We start from the raw sequence: 20,431 nt of genomic DNA on the forward strand, positions 1-20,431 counted from the left end.
TTCTGCGCCTGTTATATATTTTCTTTGTCCCTGGTGGTCGTGGTCGGAGTCTTCGCTGGCGAAGATTTTTTGCCCCTACCCTTCCGTTTGCGCTAACAAGAACAATGAAGCTTCAGACTCTGCGTGTCCTCACGGCTCTGGCGGGTCGAATTTGTGCTTTTCGTCACGACGGCAAATCTCACAATCATCCTAATCAACCAAGGCCACGTCAACAAGGTCCGGACGCGCTGGTCGAGACTACAGAGTCACCTGGTCTGTCCACGAGGGAGCCCGTAGATGCTTCGGCGCAAAGATCAACCTCACCGACGATGAACACCATGTCCATCTCCATATCCGCCCTCGCGAGCACGATCTCCTCGTCTCCGACCGTAATTGCGCCACTGAATAATACCCTTGGCGGCACAATCTCATCATATATGTTCCCTACGACGGTAATCCAAGTCTCTGTCGCTACAATATGCCCTGGCGACACGGCTGCTGGTTCCAGCCTGCCATTCTTCTCGATGTCACCCACGACGAATTCATCGAGCATGTCGACGCTGATGACGACTGGGAGTGCAAGAAACACTATCAGTGATGAGACAGCGACAGGGTTGGCGACGGACTATCTTCCCGTGCAAGTCAATGCTACAGCAGTGTTGGCGGATGGACGAACGACCGTGTTCTTGAGTACGAGTTCGACGGCTGTGATGAGGACGGCTAACGGCACGAGTCCGACATCATCATCTGCTCCACCACCATCGGCCGGCACGATGGCAGGAAATAATGGGACGACAAATGCGGATTCGACAACAACAGAAACAGCAACAGGCAGCAGCAGTAGTGGTGATGAACGTGATGGACGTGAAGACAAGGAGCCAAATAACGACATGGACCTGGCCCGCATCATTCTCGACCCTTCAGGCTGCCAGACCATCTACTCCCCAGTTACGACGCAGATATGCAGCACGACCGTCAGACCCGGTGGTGGAATGGTGCCCGTGCAAGTTACCGACTGCGACCAGTGGGTTACCTTTTCGAGTGAACTCGCTCGGTTTGATGCTGATGGGCATTGTTCGGCTTTTGCTACGGTCTTTTCCGCAACTCCTACTACCACCGCCACTGCTACTGCAAACGATGCCGATGCCGATGCTGCGACGGGTGGTGGACGTGTGAATACGACAGGAACACCCAAGGGACCAGTGGCCTACTACGCAGCACATTGGTACGATCTCGCGGTCGGTGCGTCCTCGCCGGTGCCAGGCCTGGTCAGGGTGGAGAATTGTCTCCCCTATGCCACGGGAATGAATTGTGTGACAAGTAGTGAGAGTTGGAGCTTGGTGAGCAGCACGAGAACAACAACAAAGACAAGTGTTGTGAGCTTTTCCGGTGTAAGTTGCAAATCCTGTTCCATCGCATCGCAGTTCCATTTGCCCAGGAAAAAGACGGAAACTAACGAGACATGGCGTCTAGCCTGCTATCATTACTTCGGGAACCTTCACAACAACAACGACGCTCTCCCTGTCCTCCACGGTCACCGCCATCGCCGTCCTGACCGACTCGAATATCGTACGCAGTCGCCTCGGTGATTCCGCAGCACCCACCAGCTCAGACAGAACGGTCACTGTCGCTGTGACCATGCCAACCACAAAGACGTGGCTGGTCGAGTCTATCATCAGCCCATCCCAAATACCGGACGCTCAGACCGGTGCAGGCACGACAGTGGTAATCAGACAGACATTGACAACTACGCTGGGTGTGACGGAGACGCAGACCACGACGTTATTGGCGGGGACCGCAACTTGATGCCTGCCCGCTGGAGAGTGGGAGTGGCCATCGTGAGTGGTACTGGTCTCGATGTTGATCTTTCCCATGCGAGACCTCCTTGAGTGTGAACAGCAAAGAGCTTTCATAGCTGGCGTCGATTCCAATCAAGGGATCTACCTATGTCTACTCCTGAGCACCGACTTAGCCCCTTGGGCGCCGTCGGAAGGGAGAAATCTGGGTGACATGACTATTTCATTCAAGCTCGTGATTGGAATCATCATACAGTATGACTGGTATCTGTCAGTCTATGGTAGCACGCTGGCGCCAATTGCTGCAACTTGTGAGCAGCGTCCGCGTGTCCGAGAATCTCGAAGCTTGTAGCTCACCCAGGCAGAGAATCGTCAGACAATGACTTCTCGGGCTGATCCAATTGGTGTCCCTTCCCTACCCTTCGTCCGTGCTTGTCAGCCACGAATCTCCAGCTTACTTACAGCTCCCACTCCTCGTCATCGTCCTTAATCGATGAATCCATTCCCAAACGCTCAGTGGAAGCAATAAGCCCATCTGCCTCAGAACTCGCCTTAGCTGCTGCTCCAGCATCACTGGGTCCGTCAAAGCCGCCTTTGAAGCTTCTCTTTGCTTCGCCGTTGGCCCCGTCTCCCGCTTCCTTTTCACCCTCCTTCAATCTAGCCCTGACAACCATTGCAATCAATGTTTCCAGGGTATACCGAGCATCATTGCCACCATTGTGCATGAAGTAGCACTGTAGACCCAAATCTGTCGCAATCGACGCAAGGTTGCGGTGCTGAGATTCCTCCTTGAAAGCTTTGTACAATGGAGCAGTGTCAAGAGCTTCGAGAACAGAACCTAGTATCTTGGCAACACCATCTCCGTTGTCGACTGCCTCCATCGCTGCTACAGGATATGCACCACGGGATGGTTTGAAGATTTTGCTGCCCAAGGTGCGAAGGTATTCGAGATCACTGCGTATATCATGCCCTACAAGGATGATGTTTCGCTCTTTGGAACCACGTTGGAGGACTTTGGGATCTCGGGCGGCCTCTGCTTTACGAATGGCTTGAGTAATAGCATCAGAGTTTCCGAGCCCATCCAACACGCTGGAAATCGCTGCTCTGTTTATACCATCTTGTTGAGGGTTCATAGTGCCCGTACTTGCATCCGAAGCACTGTTGTGGGTGGCAGGCTCACGATCCCAAGGATCCTCCAGACCTGCATGCTTGTATTGTACGGAGAAGGGCCATTCAAAACAACTGTCAACCACCGCTGGAGCTTCGTTGAGATCGACCCATTCAGAGCAACCAAATTGGAAAGCATCTGGATTGCCGACACAGAAGTCCTTATTGACCAGGTGCTGGCGACCTTTGATTCTGAAGTGACGTGATCGGATTTGATTGATCCAATTTTTGCCATTCTGGCCGGGAGCGATGCCCGCCAAGTCGAGAGTGTCAAGGGTGCTGATTCCGACCTCGGTGATGAGATTGTGAGCTCTCTCGTATGACTCGACGTCGATCGAGATGATAACCGGCTCCTTCTCGAACGGATGTGGTGCGGGGCTGTGGATATTTAGCGGTTCCATGATGGCTTTCTTGCGGATTTCTTGCTCTTCGGCCCACGAGAGCTCAGCATCTGGTTGGAGTCTGACTGATTTGCGACGCAGGCCGAGGTATCGTTGGGTTCTTCTGAGTTGCGAGTTCCAGTCCCGCACAGCCAGCAGCCGGTCGTCCTCTTTCTTCTTCTTACCAGCCGTAGCACCACCTTTCTTCTTGCTAGCTGCAAGAGCATCTTGGCACTTTTCTCTGAAGGCGGCGAAATCTTGTTTGGTCGTGCGTGGCGCATTTGCAGGGCGCTCACCATGATTCTCTCCAACTGGAGGGATAGAGTTATGCAGAGTATTAAATTCGTCTCTTGAGTTCGAGGTGCCTAGATGCTGAGGCTGGGGAGTGCCATCGTCGAAAAACGTGAGGGTGAACGGAAATTCTGGCACAAAGACCGGCACCTTGAACGTCTTGCCAATTTCGTTGACAAGGTGTTGGACTTGTGAATGCGGAACAAGGACAATAGATTTGGAGCTCAACGTGGAAGGTGGATGGAGGTAGTAGCTGCACTGTGAGGTTAGTCAAGCCCAACCATGTCAGGGGGTGATAGGACAGGAGGTCTCTCAACAGCCAATATGGTCATTCAAGTTGCACGACTTACATGTCCCAAGTTCGATTGTAGAACTTATTGTCAGCGAAGAAGCATTTCGAGACTCTGTCATTGCCGTCATTCATGTACTTGTAGGGGAACTTTGCTGCCAGAAAGAATTGACAGAAGTGACCAGTGACGGGTACTCCCTGTGCGTTAGACGTTGGGAGTCCTTCATTGTCATTGGAAGGCTCTGAAACCGCATGCTCCTTCGCGCTTTTGGACGAGACCTTGCCCTGAGGAATGTATTCAATTGCACGATTAGGCTCAATGTGAGCATCTTTGGGGTTCCCCTTTGATTTTCTGGGCTGCTTGCTAGGTGAAATCATTGACGGTTTTGGTCTGAAAGCCGCAACATAGTCGTCCTCGTCTTCAGAGCTGCTCAAGACATCAGCACTCGCGGTAGGTTTTGGCGGCGGTATGATCTTCCGCGGGTACTCTGCAGTGGAGGGGATCTTCCAGGTTTGCTGTTGATCTTTGGCTGCTCTCTGCTCAAGCTCTTTCACGGAGAAGTGGACTTCACCGGGTTTCGGAGGACTTGGAAGAGATTTCCCAGCGAACAACTGATTAAGACGACTCTTTGGTGTGGTAGCCATTTTTGCGGTCCAAGTGGGCGTCAATAGCAAGTTTGAGGCAGGGGTGCGTGCAGTCAATGGAGATCGTCAAATCGTCAAATCGTGAAATTGGACTCGCGTCTGAAGGAAGAGACCATGGGATGAAGACAGCAAGGGACTCAATGCAATGGGAGATCAGAAAAGAGAAGAAAATTGAAGCGGGAGTGACAAGTTGAATTAACGTCGGCAGGATGAGAAGTAAAGATCAACCAGTCTAGTTGAAGGGCTTGTCCTTTGATGCAAGGCGACTAAAGGCTTGAGTGAAGGATAAGAAAGAGCGATTACATTCAGTTCTAAGATGTCAGCCTGTAAAATAAGTGCACGATGAATGTTGTGTTATAAGACATGTCGAGGAATCCCATGAGTGAAGGGAGACAGTAACACAAGGATGAAGAAGGCTGAAGGGCACGTGAGAGGAAGGGGCAACCCGGCCAAGTAATTCTTTTGCCTGACAAACATTTCCCACAGCCTAGTCTTCACGTGTCGAGGGTGTGAATTTGTCAAACTATGCATCAGACAGAAACAATTTATTGTGAGCCTTGCGAGACTGCACGTGATCAGCCCAAACATACTGCCGGCTTTCACCGCCTTGGACATCGCGAAGTCCCAAGTCGCGTCTGTTGGAGAAATCATGTCGCTGCAACAGTAAGAGGATGGAAGAGGCTGATCATCGCTGCACGCCTTGGTGTCAATCGTTCCCCGTCTCCGCGAAGTTCATCTCCTGGGCCCCCGGCTGTTGAGTGTCCGCGAAAGTGACTACCTCGAGACTGACCCACTGCTTCGACCCTCCCTCCCTCAGTCCGCGCGATGCTCCTCCAACGTTAACGACGAGCCCCGATGGTGACAATGGCAGACATTGGGCGTGATTGCTCTGTCGACCCCGATGCACAGGCTGCCGTCACCGACTTCCTTGATTATACCGAGTACCTTCCTGCGGACCTAATTCGATCTCTCACCCTCGTCCGGGGCCTCGACCAAACATATCTGAATCACACCTCTACCTTGAATGACCTCACCAAGCTCTACGGCTCGCTACCTTCGATCGCTCGGACCGCTCGTTCAGACGCACAAGAACTCCGCACTCAGATATCTTCCCACCTCGACTATGCGCTCAACGCAAGAGAATCAGCCTACGGCGAGGCCTGTCGACTCTACGATGTCGTCGACAGGCATCAAAACCGGATGAAGAGCATATTAGCAAAATTAAATGCCATACCAAAACCCCCTTCACGCGACCCTACGCCCCCACCATCCATCTCACCGCAGATCAAACGCTCACGCAGCGGGAGAAAACTGGAAGGGACTTCAGCACGTCTGACCCTACACCCTCCTCGAGGCAGTGCAGTTGCGTCGGCAATACTCAAGAGACCCCGCGGACGGCGGGTGACTGTGCCGGGGGAGGTTCTGCCTCCATACGATCCCGACTCACCCATCGCAAGCACAGAGGTGTCGGATTGGGAGTCACCTCCACCCTCACCCCCTCGCCCGGTCCTCAAGCTCAAACAGCCGAAAGCGCCAGTGCCGACCCTGCAACAGAAAGAGAAGGCTACCTCGGCCAAGGATTCTCAGCAGTTCATTCGCGAGACCACTGAGCCATACCACAAACCCACTCCTCCCCCTGAAGATGCACCCATTGGAAGCAAATACAGGCCGTGGACACACTTGACCGAGTATGAAATGTATAAACTCAGAAAGAAGATGAAGAAGAACCATACTTGGGAGCCTAGCGATATCATGATCAGACGTGAATTGGCCGATCGAGGAAGAGGGTGGGAGAATTACTATCGAGCCAAAGCCGAAGCTGAGGCTAACGGGACTACATTCTACGACCTCGATAGTACCGAGAAGCCAAGACCAAAGGCAAGCAGAGTAGAGAGTGCAGAGAAGATCGAGACATTTGAGGAAAAGGACGAGCCAGAGACATTCGAAAAGGAAGCGGATGTGCCTGACGAGGCGGCCGAAGAGATGCAAGATACGATATTGGTACCAAGTGCAGCGCCCACTCCAACTCAGGCTCAAGCTTCCAAGCCCAAGACGGCCAAAAAGTCGGAGTCAAAGAAGGAGAAAAAGCAAGATCCAGCCCGATCACAGGCGGCGTTGGCTGCTCAGGAAGCAGAACTTGCAGCCAGAAGACTTGGTGACATAGGCACGAAGTTTCGTAATCTCTTCACGGCACCTTTCGCGTCAGCATTGGCATCGTTGAACCGCAGCGCTAGCACACCCACGGGCAACCGTACGGCCAGTCCAGCCAAGAAAGCAGTCGAAAAGACGTCCAAGAAGAGAAAGGCAGAAGATACCCCTACGTCGTCTCTATCACCATCCTCAGAGCCAGACCCCGCGAGAAAGAAGCAAAAGACAGCACCCAAGCCATCGCCTCTAGCGTCAAGTCCTCCTGCGTCTGCTGTCACCGCGCCTGGCAGTGAACCTGCCGCTCCGAGCGCAGGAACCATCAAGATCCCACTGAAACTCACAGTCTCGACGCCTGTCGCGGCGCAATCGAAAACACCTACTCCGGCTCCAACGACTCGAGCAGCAAGCGTGCAACGCGCCTCTGTGGCGCCCAAGACCGAATCCACGCCGCCTCTCCCTTCACGACCGCCCTCACGCCGCTCAGCAGCAGCGTCTGTTGAACCACAGCCCTCCAGGCCCAGTCGACGCGCGTCCATGACACCATCTGTCACAGGCCGCAAGACACCTGGCGTCGAACTCAGCCCGAAATCCACAGCCGCAAGTCGTCGGAGCAAGCGCGATGCACCAGGCACAGTGATGCAGTCGAGCCAGGACGGTGGAGCGGCTGTTAGTGTCAGTAAGCGAAAGACCAAACCGGCCAAGCATCAGAAGTCGACATCGACGCCCAAGGTTGCTGCAGCGGCCACGCCGGAAGCCAATGCAACAGTCCTCCCGCAGATAAGGATTGACACGGACGGGCGCCAGGAGATTATTGATCCAGATGAGGAGCGGTATTGTGTTTGTGGGGACGTTAGTTGGGGAGAGATGATTTGTTGTGAGTTGGACGAGAAGGTATGTACCTGCGAGAAGCAAGCGAGGCGGTGCAGCATCCCCTTCACCATGACTTGCACAGTGTCTTTCGTGTGGGATGTGCTAACATGATGGTTCACGCGCAGTGCGACTTCGGCCAATGGTTTCACATGGAATGCGTTAATTTGGTGGAACTTCCACCACGGACGGTCAAGTGGTATTGTCCTGGCGATCGGAAGAAGCTTCATAAGGGGGAAAACAGTAATGGGCTTGTGGGAAGAGGGATTAAGTGAACCTCCAGCGCCAGCGTCAAGATGTGATCCTGTCCGGGAAAGGGATTCGAAAATCGAGGAGGATTGGGGGCTAGCAACGACGGCAACCGAAAGGCTCAACGATGGAGGCCTTGTCGGCGCCAACTTCCAGGTGATGTGCATAATTTCCAAATATCACGCAGCTGAATGAGTATGGCGCGACATGTTTGAGTACGATATCTTCCAGACTACCTGGTACCATTGCCATCGAAGTATCGAGTTGATCTGAACTATCTAGACCTATGTGTTGCTCGCTAGCGGGATGCTGCTGAAACGCTTCGGGCAGACAGTTCGGCTCGTGGACAGGCGAGTATTGACAAAACCAGAGCTCATAGTCGTGTCCAGTAAGTCGTTCTGATACCACCAGCCTTGGACAGATAGACGGGCATGCTATTGTCTTTTGACAGGCGGTCAAGGTCAGTGACCGACGAATCGAATCGAATCAGACTTGCTCCCACATCTATTGCCGAAACAAGATAGTGTTCTTTGCTACGTCCGTTGCCGCTTTGATCTTGTGCCATGATCGTCAGTCCTCGGGCACAGGCTGAAAGCTCGGGAATCGCGCTCATGGACACGAACTGGCTCTTGCGGTCCTGTCGAAGGCCTTCAATTGCGCAACATTTCGTGGACTCAATCAGGCACACTAGGGAGGGTCATGAATTCAGGGGATGATCCGGCAGGAGATTGTGGCTCTTGCATCAGTATGCCGAGCAGTTGTCAGATAGGGACACCAAAAATTAATGCGGTCTTCAAGAGCAACACCCGGCTTGAAGATAGATCTTAGTATCATCTTACCTACCGCCAGCCGGGCAACGGACGAGGCGAATGGACATTGAGGTTCAAATTGCCGTGCTCTCACCTGTTGGTATCTTCACTGGTACAAAGGGGGCATCGCTGGGCGCAGTGTCTGTCGCTGGCAGCTCGAGTGCTGGAAAACGCAGGTCAATGTTCATGGGGCGAACAAGGACTGCACGCCTGCGAGTGTGGAATGAGGAGCGAATGTTCTTTCGCGTGGCCATCATATTCGTACCAGCAGAGGTAGCCACTTCTTGAATCGACAGTGAGCTGTGAACACCCAACAGTCACGGGAAGGAATCAAAATTCAAACGAGCATTCCTTGTCTTGGGGAACTTATGAGCTGCGTCTTCTGAGCCAGCGCCGGATGCCTCTGCCTAGCTCGATCGATATCGAGGCCATTGAGATCAGCAAAATGACTAGGGAACGTCTGGAAATCAAGTGAGGACCCGAAATAATCTTCGAGGAAGAAGACCAACATGGACACTGGACGTGTCAAGTCACTCGAGGTACCTCGACCGCAAAAGTGCCAGTGCCAGGTACATTCGTTTTCCAAATACCTTCGAGTCTGTTTAACGTCAAGACTGTTTTACGAGGGCTTTCCCCGAGACCTGGATTCAATGGCTGAGCTTGGTCGGAGCCAATATCGATACTGTTTCACAAGGAAGTGGATTCGAGGCGAAGTGTCCCATATTCCGTTCGCCTAGCCAGTGATCGAATTCGCCTGAGACTTTCCAGGACCGTCGACTGGAAGCAAGAGCGAGTTTCTACTCGTAGGGCCTAGCATGGTCTCCAATCCGAGATGATGAGAAGCGATAGCGCAATGGTCACCAAGGCGGTGGGTTAAGTGACATTCGCAGGTCGAAGAGGCAACGTTGGGCGATGCCCACTTCGTTGTTCTCCAAAGGAGAATTTCCACCAAGTCGGAGTGCACACAGTCGATCTGCCGGATGCACAAGCCCTGTACTTCCGTATGCTGCAATTGCTGGGTGGCTGCAGGTACAGGGTCCCTAGGAGCCGTTTTTGGTAGGCTGACCACATAATTTCCGAGCCCAAATGGATGGACACTGCTGGAATGGGCCCCGGAGACACATGGCCAACCTAAACCAGGTCCCTTGCCTGCCAAGGCAGCAGTTCTATGTTGGCGCGAGCAAAGACGGAAGCGGTGCCCTGTTCCCCGTCTGTCTGATCATAACAATCAATTCTGACACGCACACGCAAGCACATTTCCTGGTCTCCGAAATGTGATATCCGAAATGTCAGGTAAAAGAGGTAAGGGATAAGCGCAACGAAGGCAAACGTTGTCGATCAAGCCATTATGCAAGATCATATGCGTCGATCATGGTGCAACCTCGATTGTATTTGTATCTGTAGTTGCTGCGTGAGACCGACGACTCTTTTTTTCTGGATCTCCTTCAACTTTTTGGGTGGAGCGAAATGTGTCTGCGGAAGCGGGGAGGCATTCTTGGTGGCGCTGTTTGAGTTGAACGGTGTGGACGGTGTCAGAGCCCAAGGCGTGAGGCTTGCAGCTGGCCTGGTCAGAAATCCGCTTTCCGCCACATGGCTGATCATGTTTAATTTCGACGAGGACTGCTTGGGTAGCCTTGCCGCGAGGCCAGCAAGGATCTCATGCAACCACTGAATGTGACGGAAGCATTCGGGCCAGGGTGGTGGGATGTGGAATGGGTCTCCGCGATCTCTCGACACGGCTGATACGACAAGATTGTGTGACCGTGAATATGATTTGACGATTCTGGGCGTGAGTATGTACTATGCTAGAGAGCTGTCAAGCATCTTTCACCTCTTTAATAACGCGTCGTGATCTCAAGATCATCGGAGGAGTTTTGTTAGGTTGCGGGTGGAAGAGAGACGATATCTGCCGGGTTTCTAGCTGCATTCTAGCGGCCGCAGTGGGTTGGTGACTGGGGGAGCATTATGCAACGGGGAGCAGGAAATGCAAATTGGAGGACAAGCTGAGCCTCGTTCACGACAAAGTCGGAAGGCTGGATTGAGATGTCATAACCTTGGGTCCTGATGAAAGGCAATCGGTCAGGGACTTTCGTGTTGAAGGCAGGTCGAGGTCAAGTTCAAGATCGAGGTTGAACTCGGGTCCTGCTCTATCGTCTGTCATGATTGATGCTCTTGACATAGTCGGGAGGAGGTATGGAGTTGCTCGAGACCGGAAACCGAGGGTAATGTCGATGAAACCTGAATCCATCAAAATACCATCAAGTCTGTAATCCTCTAAGTCGCGACTTCCATTATTCGAAGCTGCCAAGCTACATCGTTCACGCGTTGTCACCATTCCCCAAAGCACGATCTCTTCGTAATTCAAACAGCAACACTGCATGCAAGCTACATTTCCACGGCTACACAAATCCGAGAATCTTGAGCAAACCGTTTGGCTTTATCGATTTTTTGATCGGAAGGCTGAATCTTCCGGATAGTGGCTGGACTGTGACAGGTCAACAGCATGGTCCATCGCGCACCACATTGGCCATGGCCACGGCCATGCACGCTCTTCCGTACGATAACCGAAATTCTTTGCTGCTCAGTGCTCACCCGCCAAACTGTCGTCGGACTGTCAGTAACCTGTCAACAAAGGTCCCTCACGTAATTCCCTGGCCGGTTGTGAGCATCCGAATTGAGCGATGATGTGATCGACGTCGGTGGGACTTTCTGCAGGTACCGGCAGTGATCCGGCTACACTAACGACGGCGGAAGTGCGATAGCGAAGTCAAGCAACAAGCATGGAAAATTCCAAGTTCGAAGAAGAGTGGCTAAACGAGCGCCAAGAGGGTGCCGGGTGATTGGCACCAGTCCCATCTCGCCTCGCTAGCTGATCCTAGTGATCCCTAAGCTTGTCAACGGTATGATGAACAGGGGCTGCCCTACCAAAGAAACCGTTTGTTTGGTTATTTTCCTCCCACTTGCTTTCGGCTTGCTGTGCTGACAGTCCGCCAGGAGCGCAGGATATCTTAAGAACGGCAAGAGAAAAGGCAATGGCAAAACAAGGCGTAGTGACTCCTACATCAAGCTGAGTCGAGTCACTACGTTGCTTCTCGTATCCAAGCTGCAACTGGCTGAAGTTCCGTCTCACCGAGGGCGAGTCAAGACGCGGAGACATATCTCTGAAGGGACAGTGGGTTGGAAACAAATGCTTCGAGTGTTTCTAGTCTCTCGTCAACGTCCTTCCGCGCGTTAAAGCAACCCACTCGACCTACGGTCCTGCACCACTTCCTGGCTTCCCCGGCCACAGTCACCATCGCTAACGCTCACGAGCCCACCATGTATGGTTAGGTTGGCCTTCCCGAAGCTCTGGGAGCCGGATTGAGGACCCCCTTGAGACCCCTGCTTTACCCCTGGTTCCAAGCCAGGCCCTGATCCCACTTCGGATGCGTCATATTAGCTGTCACTTCAAATCGAACAAAGGAACGAAACCTGCGCGGCGCTACGATCGGGGATCCTGTTCACACCAGTTCCAAGGCCAGGCACGAATGTTTTACAATTTCGAGTCGTGTCTGATGGAAACATTTTCGGCGCTATATCGCCATCCTGTCGCCGTTAGCACTTTCGGTTTGCTCCTCGCTCCTCGACGGGATGGTCTCCCCTGGTATCCCGCCGCCAGTCGCGAGACAGTCACTCGGCACCCGTCACCACCGTCTTGTCTCGTTGGCAACTTTTTTGACTAGTCTAGAGCCCATTCCTTAGTCCTCGAAGTCAACACTTACACTCTCGGGTCCCACCATCCGCCTTTCAGGCACGGATATCCACTTCTGGGTTCCTGGCCTGGTTCCGTTCCTAGGGAGCCTTGTGGGTGACTGTCCGAAAAAGAAATGCCTGCAGCTAATCCGAAGCACCGCGCGACCCCCTTTCGAAAGCTGCAGCTTTGCGACTTGACTCGAATCTTATATCTGTCACATTTTCCTACCTGGCTCACTGTTACACGTTCTTTTTTGGTTTCACATCTCCTCTCTACATTCTTTGTCTTGTTCATATTCCTGTCTTGCCGATTTCTTGCTTCCTACCACTACAGAGCCAGGTCCAGGCCGATAAACGAATTTCCCAACCCAGGCAATCTACTCGATCTATCACCCCTTGATCGAGACAACCCGGCTGCGTACAAAATCTGGCCGCAATCTAGCATCCGAGACTCGAGATTCTACCTGTACTATGTACCATATACGCCGATAGTCTATTTCCAGACCTGTCGTTCAGCAGCCAGACCACCGTCATTTGCATCCTTTTTGACAGCGCAAGAAACTCAAATTCTCGACGCGCCTCCTGTCCTCATCCCTCAATTCCTCCCTTGACTCGCCCGAGCACCTCTTACAAAGAGCCTCCACTGTACTTGGACGCTCTCGGTCAGCGCCATATCTCTGTACAACATCGGTCATTTCCTCGCAGCCTACTGGCCACAAGACACGCAGTCCTCGAACTTCTATATCACATCGTGAGTCAGCCAATTCTCCCTATATAAGAGCATTGTTTCTGGAACCTCTGGTACTTCTCCTCATGCAACCATCTCTTCTCTAACACGGCTCAAATCCAGACACAATGACCTCCTCGTCATCTTCGAATTCAGCTCCTTGCGACCTCGGTCGTGGAGGCTACGACACCACCGGCGTCCCCAAGCCACCCCCGCCAGCCAAATGATATCGCTCGTGGTCCAGTACCTGCAGGATCAGCCCTGCGGATCAGAACCATCGACGCACAAACTTCAATTCTCTCGCCGGCCGGTCGACACTGAAGCCTTACCATCACCAACCGTGAGGCAGGCGCACATGCATAAACTGCGCTGACAGCGTCTCGACATCGGCCGAGCACATTCGTTCTTGCCAACCATTTTTTAATCCCCATGTGTATTTCGACTACCCTGTACAAGTACTCTCAAAATTCTTTGAGCGTTTCCGGCGACACTTGTTTTTGGCATCAACCACGGCGCAACTTTTTCTCGGGGATTTCAACATCAACGACTATTTCCTGTACAACCAGTATTGTATCAAAAAGTCCTTTGCTTTTTATCCGGCGTTCCACCATAGATGGGGTCATGGGTCATGGAAGGCTGGCGGGAAAAAAGATGAGGATGTTTTTCGAATAGACTGTATGACGCAGGTCACATTTCTTTTGGGAGTTATCTTCTGGTATTGGGATGCGTGAACGAGCGGGACATCTGACATTGGCGGGGTCGCCGTCAGAAACATTGTCTGCCCGGACGCAACGACGCGTAGTGGAACGGACCCCGGGATGAAGAAGCGGGTTCGAAGCGTCTCGTGAGTCATCAAACGATGCAAATGCAAGTGGAGGAATGGCTCGTTTGCTGTGTGACTTAGTATGAAGGTTGAATAATATCAGCATCCAATGCGCAAAAAAGAATTTTGTTACTCCCTCGGTATCTTTGTGATGTTCGTGACATTGAAGCAGGGCCGCAACGACGTTGAGTGTAGCACGAGGCTCTGCTCGGTAAGGGTTGCACACGAAAGGCCAGTATGGATCAGGCGTAGAATAGCTGCTGTGGACGAGGAAAAGGTGCGTCGGAGAAATAAAATACAAAAGTCGTACTGATGATGATGATACGCTATTCTATTTCGAGTGGTGCAGGTGGTTGGCGTTCGTCACTGCGCTGCACAGTCTCTTGCGCAACCAACCACCATCTGCACCTCATCCTCCATTCAGACCATACCATCAAACCACCTCAGCCCATTTCCTTCACAAAGGCCTCGACCGTCAAATTGGTGTTGAAAATATCCGCACAATCTCTCGCCCTCCATCAATCCCTGCTTCATCACCGGCAGCGTATCGATTGGTCGCATCCCCAATTCACCGACGTCCCATCCTCTACCTTCCGAACCCCGACTTAGCATAGTACGAAAAAGCAAACATCAGACTCGTCAGCAGTTGAATCCCGACTGCTCAAGTCACCCTCCAGAGCCGATCTCGCGTACTTTAAAACTTCCGAGGTATACCACTACAATCAATGGCCGACACATCATCTGCACCCAAACCCAGCAGCAGCGTAAAGCTTGTGTTGCTCGGGGAAGCAGCCGTTGGAAAGGTGGGTTGCGCGTACCTGCTACCTTGATCCCAAGAGGTCCCATTTTCCTCGGCGCCACGCCGCACCTTGACGTTTTTCATGATGATAGTTACGGGGTTCAGGTGGTCTCATGGTTGAGATTGCGACACCTTATCCTCAGGTTGATCGAAGGAGATGGACTATCCAAGACACATTTGCATTGAGGAGAAAGATCGTCGCTGACACGTCGAGCAGTCATCCCTAGTCTTACGGTTCGTCAACAATGACTTTCAAGAGAACAAGGAGCCAACAATCGGAGGTGAGTATCGTCCCATGTGTCCCCATTGCGCCCTCGTACCCTCCACCCAGACACCACCAAACAAGCCATACTAACATACACTAGCCGCTTTCCTGACCCAAAAGATCTCCCTGCCCAACCGGATCATCAAGTTCGAGATATGGGATACCGCTGGCCAAGAACGCTTCGCCTCTCTGGCACCCATGTACTATCGCAACGCTCAAGCCGCCCTCGTCGTCTACGATCTTACCAAGCCCACCTCATTGACAAAGGCCAAACACTGGGTTGCGGAACTACAGAGACAAGCTTCACCTGGTATTGTGATTGCACTGGTTGGTAACAAGCTCGATTTGTGCGCCGAATCGTCAGGCGACACCGAGGCTGCGCCGGCGGCGAATGAAGACGGTGGAGAGAACATAGAAGCCGAGCCCACGGACGACGGAGACGCACGAAAAATCTCGACAAGGGAAGCGAAATCTTACGCTGAGGAGGAGAGTCTGCTCTTCTTCGAGACATCGGCTAAGACGGGCACAAATGTCGCCGAGGTATTTTCCGCAATCGCCAATGCTATTCCAGAGACGTCGTTGAAGGGCACCCGAGGAGCCAGTGGTGGCGGTACTCAGGCCGCTTTGTCGGGTGCGGCAAACCGTGCAGACGAAGCCAGGGTCAATCTCGCGGATCGCGCCAAACAGAAGAGCAATGATTGTGCTTGTTAGTCCAGCTGGGAGGGGTATGAGGTGGTCGATGAGCAATTGCGAAAGTTTTCATGGTTTCACTCGACCGGAGAACTGATTGGTTAAGCTCTTCTCGAATTTCCGAGCACGAAGTAGATGAGAAGTACCTGCTGAGAGAGCAGGGGGAAGACAGTGAAGCGTGCGAAGGCCTTGTTGACCGTGTGGGAGTCAGTAATTGAAACGGAGTCCGGGTCTAGCGAATATTGAATTGCGTTTGATGTTTCAGTTGAATATCTCGCGTGCTTCAGACGTGTTCTTTTGATTGCGTTGGTAGCAGATCGCAGACATAAGATGATCAAGATCAAGATTCAGAATGGTCCTTGTTTTCTCCGGCCCTATAACGCCAGAACCACCCTCGTGCCACCGTGTAGGGGACCCGACCCAGAATATACATCAGACAAGGAAAACATCGATATAAAAATGCGCCAGGAAAGGGTATCCTATCTTTACAATTTTCCAGGTTATCATCAATTTTCCCACTCTTCAAAAGGCGCCCGCAGAGACATCAGGAATGCTCCGTCATCGTAGTGAAGGCGCCAGCAATACTCAGTCATCGACTAGGTCGATTATCTCGACTCCGTCGTCGTGTGTCTTACGCCGCTTATTTGGGCCATCAGAGTTGGCGTCCTCGGTGAGAGGGTCGTGATCCATATTGTCGACTTTGCGCTTTCCATCGACAGTCGAGGCCTTTTCTTGACACTCTCGAAGCACGCGGAGCATTTCGTCTTCGGAGACAATCCTCGGCTGCCAGTAACGAAGCGGACTCCCCGCGAAGTTGAGTGGTGCTGCTGAGCTGGCGTTGATGCCTATCACGTCAGGACCATCGATTTCTTCGATCGAGACGACTCTGCCCCCTTGCTTCTCGATCATGGCGGTGAGCTCGGCCGGTGTTGTCGTTGGTGACAAGGACCAAATGAAGTATTTGTTGGGGTAAAGCGGACCATCCTGAGGTAGAACGCGGCTCTCCATGATCTGCAAGTCTTCTATCCTCAAGAACTGGTGCCGGTCGCCTTGTAGAAAGCTCTGACTGACCAGTTGATTAAGCATACCTAGGTATTGGCTGCGCCTGCCGCACCATGTGTCCCAGGCTTTCTCCCAGACACGGTCGACCTTTCGTAGATGCATTTGGTACGTACCGTAACTTCTGGGGCGGACCTTGTCAATACGCACTGTCAGGTCTCGGTCTTCCGATTGTAACAGCCGCATGATATCGTCACGCGTCCTCGAATCCCACGCGACGCTGATGAACTCCCCCGCTTTGGGATCTTGGAGGAATCGATTGACTTCTTGTCCTTGCGGCGAATGCCATAAGCACAGGCAGGGCATCCGTTGCAGGTTGGGATATTTCTGGGGAGGCCGACCGACTTGGAAAACGTAGAAGTTTGTGGCCAAGGACTCGAGAAGACCGGCAATTATCGATCTGTGATCGGGTGGTATGCCCGCAGCTTGCAACTCGATGATGTCTTGCAGCTGGTTTTCGAACACAGCCGGGATACTTGTAGGACTAGTACCTCCTTGCCTGCTTCTCATGGCAGGTGAGTCCAGCATCGCACTGACTAGAGCGTTGCAGAGGCCGGTGTCAAGGGTGCTGGCGTCCACGATCAACTTGGCGATAGGAGTGCGGACGCAGATCTCTCCCGACTTCAGCAGCGTGATGAGAGTCTGGACTATGGCAGGAATTTGAGCCTTTACGAAGGCGTCGGCGTCGGCGTCACTCTTTTGAATCCGTAATAAACCGCGTAACAGTGCTTCACAACAATCGATGCCAATTCCTGGTGCCAGGAACCTGTGGAACAGGAAACGATAAGTCAAAAGAGAATATTTTTTAGGGGCTGGGGGCGACCCTTACACATCCATGAAGCTGTTTCGGTATGACAGCGCCAATTGAGCAAGCAGCTGTGCATCGACTACGACATTGATATCGCTCTGAGAGCGTAAGCAGTAGAACTCTGCTAGGTGCTCTGCAGCCCAGTCTCTCAGTTGCGGGTGTGCTGAAGGCACCGACTGCAGGCATCGACGTTCAAGGGCCTGGATGCGCTCATGTCGATCCTTCAGCTGAAGTATGCGTCTGAACGGCTGATTTAGGCTGCTTGCCAATTAGAGGAGTGCATGATCAAATGTAATTGGTGAGCGAAAGAAGGAAAATCCTCACCTGTAAGCAATCGGCTCGAAATCGATGACCGTCAGGATGCCAATGATCTTGTCGAGATCTTCCTCTTGCGTGATCTCCAACATTTCGATGGCCTTCCGCAAGATCTCTACTATTGTAGCTTCTTTGGGTTGCTCCGCGATGGCATCGATGATATGGAAAAGAACGTCCTGTTTTGGCTTCTGGGCCGCACCAGCTGCTATAATCGGGTTGTAAAAGGAGTTGGAAATCCTGTAGTCAGAATGCGCCCTCTTCTTTTCCTTTTCCATTTCCTCTTCTACCTTGTCAAGCATCCGTCTGCAAAGTGCTTGTAGGAAAAGCGATTTCGCCCGATCGTCGGGTTCATTTTTGCACCTCTTGTGGGCTTCTTGGATGCTTTTAGCTCGCTCAGCCTCAGAAGATAGTCCATGACAAACAAGCAAATTCACAAGATCTTTTTGCGTCAAGATCAGGACAACCTAAAATAGTTAACAAGGCTTCTTTCTTGCGCTTTCGTGAAGCATACCGTGTCATCATACTGGTGGCGCCGGGGGCCTTCCTCGAACTCTTCCTCTGAATGGTCCGGGTCGTTTTCATCCCTTTCGTCGTCATCAAGGTTTGGTTCGCGATCCTTCTCGTAGACGTCGTCCTGAACGAGCCAGGTCTTGTCGAATTCAGCATTCTTTGCTATAACATGTCCTTGGAGATCCGAAACCATGACCAATCGGGTAGAGTCAATTGCGAAGTAATCAATACCTTTTGAAGGGCATTCGACTTTATTTTCCGGGTCGCCGCACACGTCTTCAGTGATTGTCCTTGTCATACTGGCCAAGCAAATGGTGTAAGGAGTGCCATCGCAGGCCTTGTCCAAAATCCTGATCAAAGCGCGGTCACAAGGGTCCAACTTTCCTATGGTAAGCTGCTCCTCGTTGTTATAGAGATTTGGTAGCCTGTACGCCAAGCTGGTCGCAGTACCAATTATATCAGTCGGTGCTTCAAACCACTCTGCCACGAGTCCTCGGAGCCTCATTGTACGCTTGTGGATTTGTCGTGCGGTCGACGATTGATCGCGGCGGCGGTAGGTATTGTCAATGTCGTAAATCAAAGCGGCAAAACATCCCCGCGCTAGACCAGATAGTCTGGCTTTCGTGTCTCGCAGCCACGCAACCCCCAAGCTTGAGAAGCAATCTCTGGCACCAGAGGAAAGCGTTTCTCGCCCTGTCTCATTGGTGAGCTCGATTCTGTATCCCTGGTGGACCGAAGGCAGTGTGAACATGCACGTGCCCAGCACGTCAGGTGACCTAAATCTACTGGATGCTGTATCGAGGTCGCTGTCGCTAGTACACAAGAGGAATCGAGGGTTGACAAGAGTAGTTATCTCGGACCCTGGGTACAGCACTTCCGTAAATGTCGTCAGAGCGCTTTCCGAGGCCGACGTCCATTGGTTGTTGATGAAATCTATGTCACGCTCGCCGAAGACCGCCAGATCGCCGTCAGACGTTTTGTTCAGAGCCCGATGATATTGGAGAAGAGAGGTAGCCATCTTGTCGGTGATGGGAAGACCGACGAGTCCATAGTCTTGAATTTGCAGTCCGGGGTTCACAGGGACTTCGGTGACTGAATGACGAACGTACTCGCCAGAGGTGTTGTTGTGGTTGAAATCCAAGAACTTTGACAACTTCCGTTTCATGTGTATTGCCTCTCGAGATTCCCGTGGAAGGTTTCCGATGTACTCTCCGGGTACGAGGGGCTCTAATATCGAGTAGCTACTAGTACTTGGAGAGCCCTCACTCTCTTCGCTGACCTCGAAGTTCTCTCCTTGCTGCCAGCGCCAGGGGTAGCCGGAAATCCTGGCTTTCCTCCACATGATTCAGACCCTGATCTGCATCATACTCGTCTTCTCCATAAATAAAGTGACATAGAGATGGTGGAACTCGACGTGGTGCTCCAGCCAAAATGCTCACAAGAGAGTAGGTTAATAAAAAGTACGAAGCACTCCGGTGCAGTGGGCACCTAGTGATCAGTGACGTTTGACGTTCGAGGTTTGAGGCGCGGCGGGTACGCGACGCGCCGACACGACCCGCGTTGTTGACACAAGCAGGGGAGCATAGCCTATTAGCCTACTCCGTAACGTGCCTAGGTAATGTTGTGGAAGTGAGCTGATCAACATTGCATAGGTAGTACTCGTAAGTGACGGACATCATGAGTCAAGAAGCCACGGAGACTCGTGCACAACGACTTTCTTTTCGTACTCTCTTTTCGATAAAACCTCCGCATCGAAAGCAGTGGTCCGACGCAGCCTCAACATGGGGGCCTGCCCTGGCTTTTGGCATCCCCTCCTCGATCTTCTCGTGATGCCTGTCCTGTAATTGCCTGGCCTCGTCCTGCCCGTGCCTGCCAATTTGATATGTGCTGTGCAGCGGCACCGGACCGTAATCAGCGCGTCCGTCAATAAAGGCTAGCACGCAAAATTATGCGCGGCCTTTGTTGACCGAGGACCCTGCCCGCCGCGTCGCCGATGGTGAGTTGTGAGACGTACGGAAACACTAATGCTCATGAGGAATACCGCGTTGAGCACCTTCAGGCTTCCTACATGTAAGCTTGTTCT

At 52.4% G+C, this 20,431-nt stretch overlaps 5 protein-coding genes across 5 annotated transcripts; 3 read left to right on the plus strand and 2 right to left on the minus strand.

Moving 5' to 3' along the window:
- Positions 1-104: 104 nt before the first annotated feature.
- Positions 105-1,785, plus strand: PV05_11703 (uncharacterized protein; the record flags this gene model as incomplete). The annotated part of the gene is made up of 2 exons (XM_013455213.1): positions 105-1,370; positions 1,453-1,785. The coding sequence occupies 2 exons, from the start codon at positions 105-107 to the stop codon at positions 1,783-1,785; spliced, it is 1,599 nt and encodes a 532-aa protein (XP_013310667.1).
- Positions 1,786-2,088: 303 nt separating this feature from the next.
- Positions 2,089-4,899, minus strand: PV05_11704 (uncharacterized protein). The gene is made up of 2 exons (XM_013455214.1): positions 3,964-4,899; positions 2,089-3,866 (listed from the first exon to the last, which is right to left on the minus strand). Exons 1-2 carry the CDS (start codon positions 4,545-4,547, stop codon positions 2,234-2,236), a joined length of 2,217 nt encoding a protein of 738 aa, XP_013310668.1. The 5' UTR covers positions 4,548-4,899; the 3' UTR covers positions 2,089-2,233.
- A 288-nt stretch (positions 4,900-5,187) lies between these two features.
- On the plus strand, positions 5,188-8,243 carry PV05_11705 (uncharacterized protein). Its single transcript, XM_013455215.1, has 2 exons — positions 5,188-7,586; positions 7,691-8,243. The coding sequence occupies exons 1-2, from the start codon at positions 5,403-5,405 to the stop codon at positions 7,835-7,837; spliced, it is 2,331 nt and encodes a 776-aa protein (XP_013310669.1). The 5' UTR covers positions 5,188-5,402; the 3' UTR covers positions 7,838-8,243.
- A 6,018-nt stretch (positions 8,244-14,261) lies between these two features.
- Positions 14,262-16,045, plus strand: PV05_11706 (uncharacterized protein). The gene is made up of 3 exons (XM_013455216.1): positions 14,262-14,705; positions 14,919-14,982; positions 15,067-16,045. The coding sequence occupies exons 1-3, from the start codon at positions 14,628-14,630 to the stop codon at positions 15,675-15,677; spliced, it is 753 nt and encodes a 250-aa protein (XP_013310670.1). The 5' UTR covers positions 14,262-14,627; the 3' UTR covers positions 15,678-16,045.
- PV05_11707 (uncharacterized protein) lies at positions 15,921-19,780 on the minus strand. The gene is made up of 4 exons (XM_013455217.1): positions 18,350-19,780; positions 17,848-18,302; positions 17,545-17,781; positions 15,921-17,481 (listed from the first exon to the last, which is right to left on the minus strand). Exons 1-4 carry the CDS (start codon positions 19,688-19,690, stop codon positions 16,242-16,244), a joined length of 3,273 nt encoding a protein of 1,090 aa, XP_013310671.1. The 5' UTR covers positions 19,691-19,780; the 3' UTR covers positions 15,921-16,241.
- Positions 19,781-20,431: the final 651 nt, after the last annotated feature.

This window comes from Exophiala xenobiotica, assembly GCF_000835505.1.
Source record: "Exophiala xenobiotica strain CBS 118157 unplaced genomic scaffold supercont1.7, whole genome shotgun sequence".
Taxonomy (NCBI): domain Eukaryota; kingdom Fungi; phylum Ascomycota; class Eurotiomycetes; order Chaetothyriales; family Herpotrichiellaceae; genus Exophiala; species Exophiala xenobiotica.